General features: G+C 48.1%; 1 protein-coding gene across 4 annotated transcripts in view; it reads left to right on the top strand.

Annotated features, from left to right (window-relative positions):
• Nucleotides 1-17,873, top strand: part of LOC121590919 (activating transcription factor 3) — a 55,461-nt gene that overhangs the window by 29,906 nt on the left and 7,682 nt on the right. For 3 of the 4 annotated variants that reach the window (XM_041911102.1, XM_041911104.1, XM_041911106.1), the window contains 2 exons: nucleotides 11,222-11,778; nucleotides 16,035-16,160. In XM_041911102.1, coding sequence (XP_041767036.1) covers nucleotides 11,638-11,778; nucleotides 16,035-16,160 — 267 coding nt within the window. In that variant the 5' untranslated portion in view covers nucleotides 11,222-11,637. Of the gene's footprint in view, nucleotides 1-10,261; nucleotides 11,779-16,034; nucleotides 16,161-17,873 lie in introns of all 4 variants that reach the window. The other variant, XM_041911103.1, reaches the window with a different exon arrangement.

Consider the following 17,873-nt stretch of genomic DNA (forward strand, 5'->3'; position numbering starts at 1 on the left):
TGATGCACTTTGTATCGCGAACATGTGTGTGCGCGTGTTCTTCATGTGTGAACGTGTTAATCTTTACTCTAAGTCGATGCACTTTTGGCCGATTAATTGTACTGTAGATAATGCAATTAAGGTAACATCCTTTATCAGAGGCTTAGCGCTCTTGCCAGAAGATGTATGTTCCAACACCACCAACCGGTGTTGTGCATCATGCCTTCGTGTGCTCATTTCGGTAAGGAACACACTCCCTTCCTTCGGTTCGTGGTTTGTTTCTTAATGAATTTTGATACCTTCTGACGACCACTCAGTCTTATCTTGATTGCTTTGAGTTTCACACCGTTGTTGAACATCTGGAAAACAGCACACACTTTGCATAATAAGATAGCTGGCGTGTCTTTGGGGGCAAAGCTGCTTTTGACACCTTGCACATTTCGGCAGTCGGAGTAGGAAGGAGCAGCCGGGAAGGAAGCGGCCGAAATCCCCATAATGAAATCAGAGAAGCAATACACTTATCGTGGATTTTAAGTATTCTCTATTGGCCGCTACAAACCAAAAGCTGGTGACTTCTCAAGTCATGCGTTCCATCCTTTCTTCACAGCAAAAAACAAGTTACAACCCTTCCAAAGAAGTAATTCTTGCCATGTTTTATTTTAAACCGTTTTCTTGTCATTTTCGCTTAAATTCTGTTCGCTTCACGGCACGGCAGATTACGATGTCAACTCGATTTATTTACCAAACACTCCAACTCCGTTTCTGGTGATCTTATGCCAGGATCTTATGCCCAATGTACTGTCCGTAATCAATGTTTCCAAATGGTTCGTGTCTTACACGTTCCGCCGCTTATTATGCGCGTACGGGTTTTTTGTTTAAGTATCTTAGCACACTTACTTTGGTAATGGTGCGGTTTTTGTGTGTGTAAACGGTGTCGCCCATGGTGTCGCTTTTACAGAGTCACTTCATTTTGGGGGGGCGCGAGGCATTTCGCGCTGTCTGGGGCTCACATACTTCAAACTTTGCACACACCGTTTAACGTCCAACCGAGCCGAGAGCCATTTTTAAGTGTCAAATATTTTCTGACCAGAATTCGGCATCCCGTGCAGGTGTGTGTGTGTGTGCGCGTGTGTATTTTTCACCCGGCGACAACCCATTCAAATGCAGATCAAGCGCAGATACACACAGCCGCTCACCCAAGTGTTGAACTCTCAGACCGTACGACAACACAATTGACCGGGCGACCACCGACCACCGCCGTCACGAGTTATTAAGAGTGACATAAATGGTACCTCCGAAAAACAGGAGGAAGAATGGTGTTTAGGAGGTTGGAGTCAACTGGGGGAGTGAACAAAAATCATCAGAAGTAGCAGCATACACACACACAAGCATCCATTAATGTCCGATACGAGTCGTATCCTCGAGCAAACGCAAGCACCTAAGCATGGAAGTAATCGCCACGTTGATGATATGTCAATGAACCAAAAAAAGAATTTGGTTTGCAAATTGTGCGGAAACACAATCGATACTCCAACGCTTACAACACTCCCCTTTCCCGGTGAAGATCTTCTCGAGATTCCGCACACAGTGACTCACGACTCACGGATTCTACGCTTCCAAACGAAATGGGGACAACACGTCTCTCGGATTAGCGTGTCTTTATGACTTTTCGAAACTATGATCAGGAAACAATTTTCCATGGCAATTTCTATTTCGAAAGAAGTTTACGACTTTACGACAAATTCAAAGTTACCAAACTCATCCTTCCGGTTTTGAACAGTCCCTCGCGCACAGGATTCTGCTGCCGTACGCAAACCCGAAGCACGGAAAGGAGCGTTGTATTTGTTTGTTTGTTCTAACCGTAACCCGGCACGGCACCAACATTCGATGTATGTGCCCCATGTGCGCACACAGACATACAGACATTACGACACAGCTTCCCGGCACTGTCAATGACGGTCAGTGTTCGAATTTTCCCATCTCAACAGCAGCATTTTTCTGCCAGATGTCCGCTCGCTCCAAGGTCAAACCGAAATGTCTTAGCCGCCATATCTCCCTCCCGTCGGAAGTGAACGAAACCGGAGGGAACCGGGGTCTCTTCCATCTTGAATCTTGAATCGACCATGCGTACCGAGATAACCCATGTCTCGAGCAAGGTTTGGGTTTGCACGGCGGAGATGGAAGACTTCACTTTTTTTTTTTGGTTTATGGATCTGCTGCCCCTGCCGTACGAGTTTTTGGGGATGTTTAACTTTCCTTGTTTGCGCAGCTTCTTGGCCGTATTATTGCTTCGCTGTCGTCTTTGCGTCTTTGCGCGTCTTCTTCGGTGCTCCTTGAAGCGATCCGAGAATACTGTATCCGCGTGCTGTGTTCCCCCATTTTTGGAGAACCACACGGCATGGCGAGGTGGCGTCGTTCCGTCAACTCCGAATCGGTGCGTTTTGGATTTCGTCTGGTCCGTGTGTGTGTGTGTGTGTGTGTGTGTGTGTGTGTGTATGTAGCATTGTCGTACTACGCCACCAGACGAGACCACAAGGGTTGGGGCAGAGGACAGGCCTTTCAGTTCATTTATCATCGATTTTCGATTCTTTTTTCACCACCGCGCGAAGATGAGTGTTGCATGCAAGAAGAGATTTTTCGTTACGGCCATTTGCTTATTTTTGGACGAATCTGATCAGGGGCCGTGCGGCTGTTTCCACACAAAGACATTCGGGGTTCGGTAATAGCGAATCGCAACACCGCTTTCGTCTCCATCGGGAGTTTAGCTTTAAATGTTTTATTATTTTACCGTGATCTCTGTGCTAATAAAAACTTGTTCCGGGAAATGCATATGTTCCGTCGCGAAATGGCCAAGGCTCTCGCGTCCGAAATGGCTCACCCATTAATGACGTGATTTACGATTATCTTCCATCGATTGATCGACAAAAAATCGCCACTAAATATGTATCATAATGGGTGCACCCCGCACGACTTGTTTGACTTAATCGATCGCCATAACGCCACCTCCACCGCCGGCTGTGCAAAAACTCATCGCGAGCTCCAATTTGTCTCATTTGGGGGGGCCCACCACAGTTCATTTGCATCTAACGAATCTCCGTTCCCACCTTCCGTCCCCCTCTAATAACTGCATGTTGGCGTGATCGAGCATACATCTGCGCCGAAACCAGTGCTAAAGCCGTGTGACGGACCACTGGTGGCCATGGCGGCATTAATCACGGGCAGCATTTTTATGTGTCTGCACGCGATCGTTAACAATCAAGCATTCGTGTCTCAAATATCGCGATCGATGCGGGTGAAATTTGGAATGCAATGTTTATGGCACCACCGTGCACCGTGATCGTTTAGCCAGCAATGATGACTTCGGGGAAAAAGCGAAACCACCAAAAACCATCAACATAAAGCACCCACAAAGCGCCAGGGTTGCACAGGGTTTTTGCAACATTCCTGCGGGAATGGGACCAGCAAATTATTAGAGCAACCTTCCAACGACCAACCAGGTCGGCCCAATGTTGACGGGTATAAAAATCCGTGCATCCGTGGAAAGCAGCCATTAGCCATAAACGATCCAATCGATCTCCGGGCAACAGTTTGTCCCAATCAATACAAACCACACCTCGCGCACCAAACGGGGAAGGAAAGGTGTATCGATCTAAGACGCTGACGAGGGTCGTTCAGAAATTATGATCCTCTCTTTCGTTTCCTTGGACGAGAGGATCATAAAAATCGAACCCGAACGCTGCACACTCCAAACTGGAACCGTACGAGAGGAGGAGAGCGACCTGGAGAAGGCGAATGCCTGCATTAGCGGTTGGGTAAGATTAATCGGCCCCATTAGCATGCGGCGATGAAGTTTGTTGCAATGGATCAGCGCGCGATTCGACAGTGGATGCAGATTTTCGGACACTCGAATCTTCCACCCCTCCGGAACAGTTGTGCGAGAAGGCAGCAAACCGAGAAAACATAAACAGGCACCATTCGCACCGTCCGGAACGAGTTGATGTGTTGTTATACATTAACTGAACTGCACAACGGGCACGTACAGCAACAACAAAAGCAGCCAAAAAAGACACCTCCGAACACGCTGAAGATGGTCATCAGGAAGGTGATATTGATTAAAATTAATAGCAATAATTAAGCGTCAATGTTGTTTTGAATGAAAACCATGTGGCAAGATGAAAGCAAAAGAAAAAAAACAATACCGAAGGAGAAGGTGTTGATGTTCCTGTCCAGAAACTATGCTGTTTCCTTTTGCATTTCGTGTGACATTTCCGAAAACAGCGACACTCTCATAAGCCAAAAAAACCTTACAATCTGCCTCAACTAAACAGGCAATTTTAACGTGGTGATAATTTTAAATATCAACATATACCATATACCGTTCCGAAAAGGTACAGGCGCAACGCGGGACTCACTCTTGCTGCATAGTTTGGAAAGGCCGAAAGATTGGAGGGACAGGTCAAAAGTCCTCGAGTCACCTTGACAAGCTGGAAGATTTTATGGCCACCATACGAGCGCGTCTTGCCGCGTCCAACAACAGCCAGCAGCGGCAGCAGTCAGGGTGCGCGCGACCACCACCACCACCACCATCACACAACATCTGCTACCACACCACACTCCGAAACGACACATAAAAGATGCCGTGGGGATCAAGCTCCGAAAAGCCACTCCGGCCGCCATCCACCAACAAACACACAAACGCACTCCCCGAAGGAGGCCCAAAACGCAAAACCGAATAATACTCCAACCACTCGATGCTCAGCTTGATAGTTCGTTTTACGACCGCATAAAAAGATGAGATATTGGCCTTTTTAAATTGCCCCTTTTCTGCAGACTTGCAGAGGGGGGGGGGGGGCGCCGCATTGGATCGAGGGGTTGAATAAGGGCGGGGGACGGGGGTGCATGGTCCAAAAGCGGCCAAACTATTATTGCTACCGCGCGCGCACTGCTTCTTCTACGCCTGCTTTGGCACACGGCGATGGCGAACACGGTAGCCAAGTGGATGGGAGAGAAGCGTTCGATGGTTCTTCACTCGCGAAGACAGTGCCGCCGCCGTAAGGATCTGCTGCTGATGCTCCCCCCTCAGCGACTCCGACCGACATATCGCACCATGGACGAGTGTGTCTTCTCCTCAACTCATTTCATCCTCAAGCCGGTGAAGAAGACGGTGAAGATTACCCACAAAAGGTGCCGCGCACTGCAAACGACCCGAACGCTCGTTGCCAAAAAGTTTCCGTCTGTAAAACACGTTCTTGCTGTTGACATCGGCGACATTGTCCAACGGCACACCAGCGGCCCTTTTGCCCCATCCCCTTCTTCACCGAAGTGCACATTCCGGTAGCTAACAAGTGGTAGCCGCCGCTGCCGCGATGGTCAACATGTCACACGTCTTAAGGATCCAATCAAGACTACCGCACACTACCAGTATATCCCCGGCACAGCTACTAGACACATCGTTCGATCGATCGGCTCATAAATTCGAACTTGGCACGAGTCGCCGATTGCAATCTGAAAAAGGCAATCACGGAAGATGTCCAACTTTAGCGGCGGGAAGAGAGAGCAACACAATTGCATTTGCGTATTCGTGACCGGGCCCCGGGGTCGTTCAAACTTCTGCACAATGGATAAAGAACGTCTCGAAGGGCGATGCTATCGGTGGCTGGGGTGGTGTTTGTCGTAAAGCCGCCGTTATCGAGACGTTTGCACCCACCGCAGTGACACCTCAATTCGATCGGATTGGCCATTCGGAGACAAATGGTTGATTTATCTTGTTGAATTTAAGTGTTTGGCACAAGCGGACGGAAGCCATTGCGAGCTTGAGTGCATCAGGGACCTGCAGATAATCTGAACTGTCTGTCCTTGGTTTGACCACCTAGAATAGAGCACCGAGGAGCAGTACGCGATATCTGAACACTTCTGCAAATGCAAACAACAGCAACAAAAAACCTCCCAAAGACATCTTCCAACGTCTTCCAACTTTAACAACGTCCCCAGCGACCGAATGAATTATGTCACCTCGTTGTGATCCACGTTGGCCCCACTTTAGCTGGCAGATCTTTTTGTCTTGCTAATTGGAGAAGCAAACGGGGTACACGTCGCCTACTGAGAGGGAGCGTTTTCGTTTTCCTGCTTTTCTGTTAAATAAAGGCTCAATGTCACGGTGGTTGAAGATGAGCTAAAAGGGAAGTGGCTCACAATTATGGTGACGATTGAATTTGGATGCCATTCAAGATGCCATCTCTGCGATGGTAGTGTTAAAGCCATCAATGTGGCGTAACCACTCTGTTCGACCACGACACGGTTTGACAGTAGTAGTAGACATCCGATGGGTCCCGGTACGCACCAACAACAAAAGTTATGATTCTGCTATAAACATTCTAGTATGTCTCCATTTCAATTCTTTTCCGCCGAGAAAAGCGGAAAGATATTTCCTTTTCCTAGGCAAAGCGGAATCGCTGGCTCGAACTTCCCCGTTTCAAACCGACACCGGGCGGTAGGAAACTATAAAACCGTCCGAAGAAATAATCGTAAAAACCTATCTCCATACTAAAGAATTATGAGTAAAAAACTGCCTCGCAGTCGACGCATCTCTCCTGCACGGAGGATATGGGAGGAAAACGCGCTCTCCACAACAAAGGAAAAACAAATGTGTGACGCGACATCGTACATATCAAACGTGTGTGCGCCACGTTTACAACTCTAAATTATGATACCCCATCAACATCCAGCTCACGCGACAATGCGTCGTCGTCAATGTGGTCTATCTCTCCCTTTGTCTCGTCTTTATTGGAGTTGCCATGGACACATTGGACATAGTTCCTAGGACGCCTTGCTCCTCAGTCAGTCTTTTTGACGCACCCCGGGACCCCGGAGACGCCACCGCGGACGGTCACAGCCAGCAAAAAGATGAAGGGTGAAATTCCATACAAGAAGTATGTACGGGATGTTCATAACCCCCTCTCTCGCTCTCCTGCATCCTCACGCAGATGTGAGTGTGTGTGTGTATAAATTTTCTGTCGCAATAAAAACTGCATTATATTGGAATTTGCATAACGCCTTCGTCTTGTGCGCATCGTCAAACAACGCATGGACCACCACCGGCGAATTGGCGCTTTACGTACGAGTAGAAGCTCTTCCAAAAATGCACACACACACCCAGCACAGTTGTGGTTGATGCGCTTTCCGGCATGCAGCACCGCATACGTGCTGGATTTTACGCGTCCTCTTCCTACATGCGGGTGTGTCAAAACAAGCGCAGAACTCTGCAAACCTCATTTTAACCATTCTCATTCTACAGGTGGCATATCGCAATGGACAGCAAACACACGCACACACGTACATGCTCATCGGAGGACAAAGAAAAACAATTACACAAAACGGAAGTGTGAATGAATATTTGCCACAAACTACTACCGAACTCTGGGGCCCTGGTGGTGCCCTGTTGTTCGACATCAATTTGCGTATGCCATTTGTACGCGACCCGCTTCCACCCGGATGCGACCGGGCAGGGTGGTGTACGAGGGATACCACGTTAACCACGAAAAGCACTTTACCAACCAGCTCCTACACCGTCACTCTGTACTACACCGTTCGGTTGGTGTTTGACGCGCGATTCTCTGTAGCGGATTTTATTTATAAATTTCATATGGCTGACCACCTTCGGACCTGCGAGCGAGAGAAGTGCAGTTTTGCGACCCGCGTCTGACGTACATTAAGCGCAATGTTTGGTTACGTATTTCGGCAAAAGAAGCTGACAGAAGCTTCCGCACACAATGTACACAATGTCATTTCAAATGTTTGATACCATTGAAAATGAATTATCTAATCCACCATCCTGTGAGATTATTTCCGTCATGCACTGTACTGTGCAAAAGCAGTGAAATCATTTATTTGCGCGTTTCTTTTCCACCCATTCCGTCCAAAAATACTAACTCACCGTTACAATCCTTATCCCATTTCTCTCCTTTACCCTCGCCTGCGGCAGCAAGCGTAACAAGCAAGCTCCTCTTCCCGCGTTCGCGTAAAGAATGCATCGTTGCGTAAATTGCAATCCGCGCGGCGTACGGTTCGGCGCGCTAAATTCACCACACGCGCGCCTACACACGTCCGTCCCTGGAACGGACGCGTATGGAGTCAACGGGACAATAAATTAAGTCCACAAAGTCCTGCCACACACTGTACCCGGGAATCCTCCACCACAAGTGCACACACAATGGCCATTCATATACGCGCCAGTGACACTTTCTGGCCGCTTATCCGAGATTTTGTTTTCATTTCTCCTTCTTTCCGCTTGTTTTTTGCCCGGACACGTTGCTTCCGATGCTCAAGCACTTGGCAAGTAGCACAGAAGTTGGGCGAAAAAAATGCATCGTACGCCACGCACCACGACGCACTGCTGCACTGATTGAAATGAGGATACGGCAAAGACAATGCGTGTTTTGGAAGACAAATTATGTGAAGCGATTTTGACCGTAACAAACCACCGCTTCTACTCGCACTTTGTACAAACGATAGCAATCATATCAATTCAATTAGTCACTCTAGCATGTCATTGGCAAATAGGCCGCCGGTATCGTGCCATTTGCGTCTGATAAGTGTTTTTATCTTATTAGCAAACGTCACGTTTAGTTAAATCGAGCCGGATGCTGCTCCGATCCTGTTTGCGTCCAAAACAAACCCTTTAATTATAACACGTTTACAAGCAAGCTTGGGACGTGTACACAGGTTCGAGCACGTTTGAAACCTCAAACCATGGCGGGGGGCAGCTTGAAACGATCAATTCGAGATCGTTTACCATTCCGCCTCAGTAACCTGCTCAAAATCAGGGTATACGTCAGTGGAAGAAGTGGACGCCGGCAATTAATCATTCCGACACGGCGGCGTTCACCACAAAACTGACGATAAGCTGTGCTCTCTTACTTGCAAACATCAACCCTGCAACCTGCAACGAACCGATGCAATGCTCAACAGCACAAACGAGTTTGATACGTTATCGTGTGCAAGTTTATGGAGCAAAAGGTAACAGTCGACGTCAAACATTCACACACCAAAGGGCGCAAGTTGTTCCAAAAATGGTTGGATTAATCATCTTCAAGCAGAGGCTGCCTATCTGCTCGGTTTTGACCCCTCGGTATAGCACCAAACACACACACACATACACTCTAGACCGGGCATGACCATCTGTCACTGCGACTCGCGAGCAGCAATCCTACGCTTCGGCACTTCGGCACCACTCAGCCGCAGCACCTGGATCCGCCTAGGGGGCGCCACCAGTTTCGTGCCAAGCCAAGTACTCGCTTACAGTCGCCCGTCCGTCGATTGTTTCGTTGTTTTGTCTGCCAAACAAGGCAGACACCCCACCAGAACGTGGAGGCGTTTGGGATCGGGGTGCTCCCAGGACGGGTGTTAACCTCAATATTATAGAGCCGAACTGCCTCTCGGCAACAGCAACATCACCGGCCTGGCAGGCGTTGGGAATACGAGGCAGTACGACACGACAACAACCGGTCAGAAATGATCCCCTGAGCTGGTTGGGTTGCCTGTGGTCGGTGGTGGGTGCGAAATCTGTTTTGTGTGGCCTTTATTTTTTTTTCTCCTCTGTTCTCGGTGGTTCCTGTCCTTTTCGTAAGTTCCTGCAGGAACCAACGCAAAAACGTGGCCACGGGAAGGAAATGAATGGTTAAATCTGCATGAATTGGGCTATTAAAAAGGCGGATAGCCTGTATCTGTGAGGCGAACATAGAGAATAATGGCTTGCCATTACATTTATGGAAGAACGAGGTCCAATTCCGGTCCACTACGGTGCGACATACATTACCGGTGGATGATCTGTGCTGTTTGGAGCTCAGAAGCTCCTACGGTCGTGTGTGCTTGTGTGGAGCAGTGCAGAGAGGAAGTCCACTCCAAATAACCCATAGCTCATTTCAATTCCTCCCAGTTGGGTGAGTGGGTGAGGTTCGTCCCAAGCTTTGCGAGAATCTATTTTATGACCTTCACAACGAGAGCTCCCATCAACAACCTGAAGCTCGACCGGTACACAATCGCTCCCCCTCAACGCCTCCAAGACTTTAAGCCGTTGGAGATGCGACATTTTGAACCTCTTTTTTCTCATGCGCTGACTTGCTCCTCCGTAGGCACCCCTCGGGCTGCCGACTGAAGTTAAATTAATTATCGCTCCTTCGATAGCTCATCCCCACACGCAACAACAACAACAAAAAACCCCACTTCAACTCGATGTGCCGGTGGCAATAATCATTAACCGAGTTTCTTTCCCAATTGCTTTCAGCGCTCTCATTGCAGATAAGCTTCCGGATTCGTGGGCCGTGCGCGGATTCACGGACACACAGCAAGTGCATAAATCAATCAATCAAACCCCGCGGCGTTCGAGCCGCACCGACGAAAGCGGCAAACAGTGCAGAGGACGCAGAGCCTTGAGCGAGCCCGTTTTCGAACGATCCTATACGCAGTGCCTTTCCATATTCGCTCGGGGAAGCATTATTCGGGCAAAAGCTAATGTGCGCCCCAAATGCAGTGCCCGGCCAAAGCATCCGCGCCCTGGATGTTTGAAGTTATCGTAGTGCCAACGCGTTAATGTCTGTGAACAAGAGTGCCGTTAAAGCGTACAATTCTTTATACGACGGAAAGTGCCGTGTATGCTGTGGAGATCAGGAACCGCTTTCCAGGCTCCAAGAGCTGCTGTGAAGTGGTTACAAAACAAAAACAAGGAACGAAATCAGTCTTTCAGTCAACGACTGGTGCTGAGAGCAGCAAGCATATTGTGATTTAAGTTAATTTTGTACAGCAACAATACCTTCATATACAACCGCACATATACATACACATATACGCACAGAAACGTACAATCAGTACTATTTAAACATACAACCCTATTTAAACCATCGACGTCGACAGTTTGTGCATTTGTGCTCGTCCCTGTCAGCATCATTCAGCACTAACAGTTTCATCAATAAGCGCATCGTACATCCCTGGTGCACTCAAAACTACCCAAAACCAAACTCGAAACACAAACACACACACACATTCGCGTGACACTAAGTGTACCAAAACACGTGCCCTTTATTTCCGCAAGTGAACCACTTTGCGGCTAAAGCAGGAAGACACAAGGCGCAAGGAATATTCTTCCCAGTTCAAAAGTGTGCAAATTTCAGAGTGCATTCGAAAAAAAAAGAAAATCTGTGATTAAAATAATTCTGTTTATTTTGTGTGTTTGTTTGCTTTATTTTAGTGACGGTCCCGAGTGTGTGTCTTTCGATTTATGTTTTCTTGTTTTCTATACGATCCGTTGGGACGTTGGTTTCAACGAAGTTTTTTGTTAAAAGTGCCACGCCATTACAAAGCGAACGAAACGAACAAACGACTCGACTTTTTTTTTACTAAGTTAAGTGCACATTAGTATACGCGTCGGAACAAGCAAGTGTTTGCAGTACAAGTACAAGACAGCGGGTCCGATCTTTCGAAGATCCGGCCATACGCGCGATACAACTTAAGCCGGGAGAATCAAATTCGCCCGCCATTTTTAGTCAACCTGTCACCGCGTTCAGTTGCTAAGCAACGAAGCAGTGCATCCCCAGCGCATCATCACCAAAACGACACGATCGAGCGCGATCGAAAAGGGAACAAACGCAACCCACACATCAAAACATGTTCAACACAAACCTCAGCCTCACCGTGCCATCGCTCCTTATCATGGACGGTGGCACGCCCAGGACGCCGGAGATCCTCAACTCCCTGATGGCCATGACAAACCCGCTCGAGTACTCGTTTCCAGTGAACAACTCACAGGTGAGTGACAGATGTTTCAGTAGTATGTGTTAGTATCATCCAATTCTCGCCACGATCGTCAGAACCTATGATACTTCTAGCAGCACCTCATTCCGATCACGCTCTTGGCATGTTTTCTACCATTACCGCCCACATGTTTGCTATATTTTCTTCTAAATGGCGTTTACTAAATAATGGATGACAATAATGCAAGGGTAGCTTTTTTTCAAAACATTCGCTCGGTTAGTCTCGGATATAACACCGACCTAGTAGCCGAGATACTTTGTTGCAAACCCTTTCCAAATGCTTTCTACCATGCTTCACACATCATAAATATCGTGTACGTGAGGTTTGCTCTGTATTCGTGCTAGAACTGAACGGGCAGACACCAGAACACGATGCCGTTTTTTCCCATTTTATAGTAGTACGCCTAGTTTAAATACACATAACCTCCCTGTGTCTGTACTAAAACCTCAATTTAGATCATGACAATCAAAGAAACTCATTTGCATACCCTACCAACGTCCAGGGGCATTGTTGGAAATGGTGTTGATAACATCTTAAATACACCGCCCACAGTGTACCCCAACGTGCGCGATTAACAAATTTCATTTTCTCCTATGCTAACGCCACTACTACTGCCGCCAACAATGTAATGCAATCGTGACCCCAACGAGAATTGTCCCATTGTGTGTCCCATGCGCGCGTGTGTGTGTGTGTGTATGCCTAGACCTACCGTCCGCATAGTGCAATTCTGGGCGCTCTCTTTCCCGTTGTTCGTTTCGGTGCGGTAATTCAATCAAATACCGATAAAAATCACTCAACGAATAAAATCTAATTTACTACTTCGTCGTGCAACCGTGTGTGTGCATGTTTGGAGCAGCGAAACTTAGTACCACAAGCGAGCAGGCCACCTTCAGCTGCCATTGTATGGTATGTCACCCCGAACACGTACACATCTGATTAAATCCAGAGCATTTAAGCTCGTCGGAACGCTGGAATTTCGGTCAAAGTCTACCCCAAGAGGCCGGAAGATGCCAACATGAAGACACAATTCGCCTCTCAACGACAACAAAGACACACCGTACAGACAGACATTGTCGATTGTCGACATGTTTTTTTTCAAATATTCAAACACTCGTTGATAGAGATGGAGAGACAGACAGATCACGGTAATGCGACCATTATGGCATGACCTTACAAAACTAACCCAAATAAATCACAATCAATCCTCCTCTGGCCTAGAGCGTGATCTTTCCATTTTTTTTCTTCGTAGAAATAGAGACATATTCCATACAACTAACCACACAGTTCTATACATCATAGAAGGGCTTAGCCGTCTTACTTCATTACTTCGGCTACTAGCAATCTATTGAGAGTGAGTCCCACCACCATCAACCCTCCACTATCAGAGGTCACTTTACCATCTTGATGAAGCTCAAAGGAAATTGCCGCGACCATGATGGTTTTATTCCGTCGGGTGGCGTCGGCCAGCCGACACGCTGGGACCTCCACTTCCGACGACTTTGAACCTTTTCGTAGCTGTACTCCCACTCATTTAGGTAGCGGCGGCGAGCGCTCCCGAACGCCGCACATGATCGTGACAGCGCCCTGCCTGTGCAAGTTCGGGCGGCTGCTGTGTATGGCGGAGTGTGTGATGTGGAGTCCATAAATCTTCCTACACGCGCCTAATCGCGTGGTACATGCAACAGTTCCTGCTCTTCTAGCCTCCCTCCCGCAAGCTATCTCCACATCAGGCGTGTCACCTCCCATAGCTGCCACCTGCCATTTCACGTAGGTAGCGGCAGGCGCCATACAGTACCCCGTTGGCACGAAGACACGAACCCTCTTTTCCGATACACAAGTGCGTGCTGGGGGTGTTTTTTTAGCAAAACGTACTAACTCCAGAGAAAGAGAGTGGCAGAGAAAGAAGCCACTAACTGCAATAACAAAACGAACGAAATAATCATTCAAACAACCCTGACCCTTTCGCGGTGCGACCTCCAAACCGATTGGAGAGTGTACACATCCACCACCGACCGTGCAGCAGCGCACCTGTGCGCCTGTGTTGGTTCCGGCTGGTCCCTAGCAATCCCAATTACATGGCAGCCCAACCCTACCCACTGGTCGTCCTCTATCGTTATCGGCGTTCCCTTTGCAGCTCTAGAAATACACCGGCGCGGGAAAGCGCCACCACACTCCCCCTCGTGCGGTCCCTTCAATAACTTCCGCCGCGCGATGAAACGAACGAACGAACGGGGCTTAGGTCCGGTACTGGCCCGGAATGGAAGCACAAAAAAGAAAACAACCCGCGCTTAGTTCCAGTCATGGCGCCGCCATCAGACGGACTGCACCACACCCTGCTCCGGCCCCTGTCCACCAGCGTTCGCACACCGCACAGCATTCCCTGGGGGCATTCTTCCGTGCTGGGGAGTTGTTTCAAACAATGTTGTATTAGATTTTATTACCTTCCTAACCTTCCTGTTTTTTTTTTCTTTGCGTCGATTAGGGCGAACACGAAGGGTGTGCTGAGTGTGTGTGTGTGTGTGTGTGTGTGTGTGTGTGTGTGTGTGTTGGGCGGGGAGTGGATTGGGTTAGGTTGGATTTTTTCACACCTTGGCGTCAAACCGCATGTCTGAGGGTAATTCTACGCTATCGCGGTGTATGCTTCTGCGGTCCAGCACGTGAAGCGCCTAATGAGCATGAGTACTCCGAGCATCCCAACTGCCGCCCAGTTGCCATCATGCAACACAATCTACCAATGTGACAGACTACCATTTTGTCGTAGATGGAAAGCTTAAAACAATGAGAACTTTACTTGTGCCGGATATGGTTTAAAAGATTGGAGAAAAAAACTGCAAAGCGTAATCTCTTCCCTACCGGAATTACTACACAGCACACACGTTTCCCAAGCCCTTCTCCTACTCATTGTTTTCTTAATTTAATTTAATTTTCAAGATAGCAACCAAAACCACCGTTCGTGGTTCGCAGCACAAATTGCATTCTGCTGTAAAATGAACCCTTCCCACCGGGGCATTGGCAGTGTTGGAACGGTGGAACACAACACAAACAAGACACCCATACCCGTTAGGGCGGGGAGGTGTGTTTGACAGGCGCGACAAGGTTGAATGTAACATTAATTTATGTCGCACATTTGCCTCCCGGCTTGGGCCCTGCTTCCTGCCCTGCCATCCATTGACTCGCCGCCGCCGATCGATTCACTACCACCGCCTCGCGGATGATAGATTTCCCAAAAAGGCGGCCCATTTCCGTTGCCGGCGCGCATATCCGGCCCCCCCGCCCGGAAGCCCCGATTGGTTTGGGGGGGGAGGGTCGCCGTTAAGCAAAACGCAGGGCCCGATTCGAACGAACTGATAACGAGCGCACACGCGGGCACACCCCTGGCAGCGTCGTTTCGGTATGCCCGGTGGTGTCAACGAACCGCGCAAAGGGAATTCCTTCGCACGGGCGCACAACACTACTCCTTTGCCCGGCCGGAGGCTTCCCCACGATATCCATCTTTTTATTTCATTTCCTTTTATCAGTGGCAGTATCGGCAGTGGCCAATTCCTATGACCCACAAACGGGGGGCGCTGCCTCTCGCCATGCCCGTTTTACCCGGAACGGATTGTGTGATTTGTGGGTTTATTTTCTGCAACAGCAGTTAAAGATGCGTTGCTTTAGATAAGCGCTACACACCTCACCGTAAAGTGCGGCTCGCACAAACGACAAACCACGTTACCGCTTGTCCTCTGTTTGTCGTGGAAACAACAGCCACGTGGTGTGCGCTTTTTTTGTTTCAAACAAAAGCACATTGAAAATGACCGTTGATTAATTATTTCTTGCACGAACACCACCGCCAAACGGTCTCATTTCCATAGAATGTGTCGTGAAATGTATTGGCGTATTGTGTTTGGGAGTAGGCACCACTTTATGGAGGGGGGTTAGAAAAGTGGAGGGACGTTGAGGCGATTGATGAATGGGAAGCAAATGCAAAATGGAAATAGAATAATGACATAAAACAACGGTTCAATTAATTGGAGAAATAACACTGAATAATAGGATCGGTAGTCTTGACACAAAAACAATGTCAATTCAGACGGGTTTTTCAAAGCTGACTACTAAACAACACAGAATAGTAACGCTTGGAAACATTTCAAAGGCGTCGTGAAATATTTCATGCAATTTGACTTATGTTCATTTTAACCAATCGATAATCTTCCAAATTTGATTAACATCCTCTATCTTTCTTCTCTTCTTTCTCTTTCTCGCGACAGACCTCACTGAACGACAGTCATTCCAACAGCTCTGACTCTCCGCTGGACTCGCCCGCCAGCCAGCAACATCAATCGCACCAGCAGCAGCTCCACCTTCACACCGGGAAGACGCCGAGCGTACAACAGGTAAATGAACTCCGAAATAAAACAAACCCCCACATCCTACAGTCCCTTCTTCCCTCTTGGGGTTTTTCGGGTCGTCAGCTAACAGCAAGGATTCTCAATGCCAGTGCAAATAACTCTTAAATCGTAAGCAACAGCGACCGTACCGGCCAGTTTTGGGCAACATTTGCATGGCCTCATCGAAATAGCTGGGCAAGCTGCTTTCTACTTTTGGAGAATCTGGCCATAAAGCACAAACAATAACACAGTAACGACCCACAAACAAATGTGTTGGAGGAGATGTGAAAAGAGATGCGGAGGAGTTCTTCAAGAGAGATGGCAAATTTTTTGACAATAACGCTTTTAAGGGACATGTAGAAAATTGGGAGTTTGAAGATGGCGCAACATAAAGCAATTGTTCTGACCAATCACTACACTCTACACAATGATCTTGTGTCTCTCGCATTATCCCTCATCTATTTGAGAACTCTAACACCATCCTGCGTTGTACTAGCCTGTGCGCTTACCCACGACTCTATCGGTCCAATCGTGTGGAGCCACTCTGTTGTGGCGTTTTTATAATACAATGGCACAAAAACTCCTCCTTAAACTTATGTTTTTTAAACAGATTTCTTCTGTTTTTTATCCACCAACTTCATCCTGAATAGCCGACAATCAAGAACCCCTACACCCGGTAGGAAGTGATCAATTTGTTCACCATTCAATCACTAATGACGATAATTACGAATATTGACAGCGATCCCAACCCGGGGAGGAAGGTCTGCGATTAATCAGCAGCCCGTTAAGCATTTTTGCATATTTTGGTATTCAAATGGCGTTAGCTTAGGCGCGATGGAACATCTTGTGCTTGCCGTTTTGAAGTTCATTCGTTATCCTGGACGGCAAAGGCAGCCCAAGATGTTCCTTGTTTATGTGGCAATACGATTTTTTACACATAACCGTAGGATATTGGTTTGCCTTGTAGTGTGTACCAAATAAAAGATAAATTTCCAAATAATTCACTTCACTACAAGAAGTACATTTAGGTCATGCAAGCACACCATTCAACTCGACCCGAATATCTTCTCTCCCCCCGGGTGGGTTCTCTGAATCTCAATCCGCAAAAGTCGTTCTGCAACTTCTGTTTCCGGCCACGCGCTACGTCCGTACGGGAGAGATCGCATTTTCGGAACAATCCAATCCTCCTCCCTGCGCCGAGAGAGGTCAATCATCCGCGAGCTGTTTGCTTTTCAACTTCTCGATCAACTTCTACCTTTACCGCTCCCTCCTTCACTTCCCCTTCCCCCATACCCAGTTCGTTCACACTTGGCGAGCTTCGAGAAATGCTGATTGATGAGACGACCGCAAACATCCCGCGAACCAAACCAAATTCGACGCCCACAGTGCGACAATACGTACACGCAACCGAGCCACCAACCATTTCGGACCCTTCACACACACACACACACACACACACTCTGAAACGCCGATCTTCTTTCGCGGGCGCAATCTTTACATTCGCGTACAGCCGCACCAACAAAAAAACCAATCTTCAACCCGGGACACGTTCGCGTCCCTGCCATCCACCGAAACACACATTTGCATACAAAAATATCAAGTGAAGAAGAAAGGAACAATTCGATACCCCGCTCGCGCGCACGGTCGGACACACCAGCAGCGCCGTTCCGCTTTCTTTCCGCCCTCCTGCGCAACGACGGCACCCTTTTGCGTCTTCTG

The sequence above is a fragment of the Anopheles merus genome, chromosome 2R, assembly GCF_017562075.2.
Source record: "Anopheles merus strain MAF chromosome 2R, AmerM5.1, whole genome shotgun sequence".
NCBI lineage: Eukaryota > Metazoa > Arthropoda > Insecta > Diptera > Culicidae > Anopheles > Anopheles merus.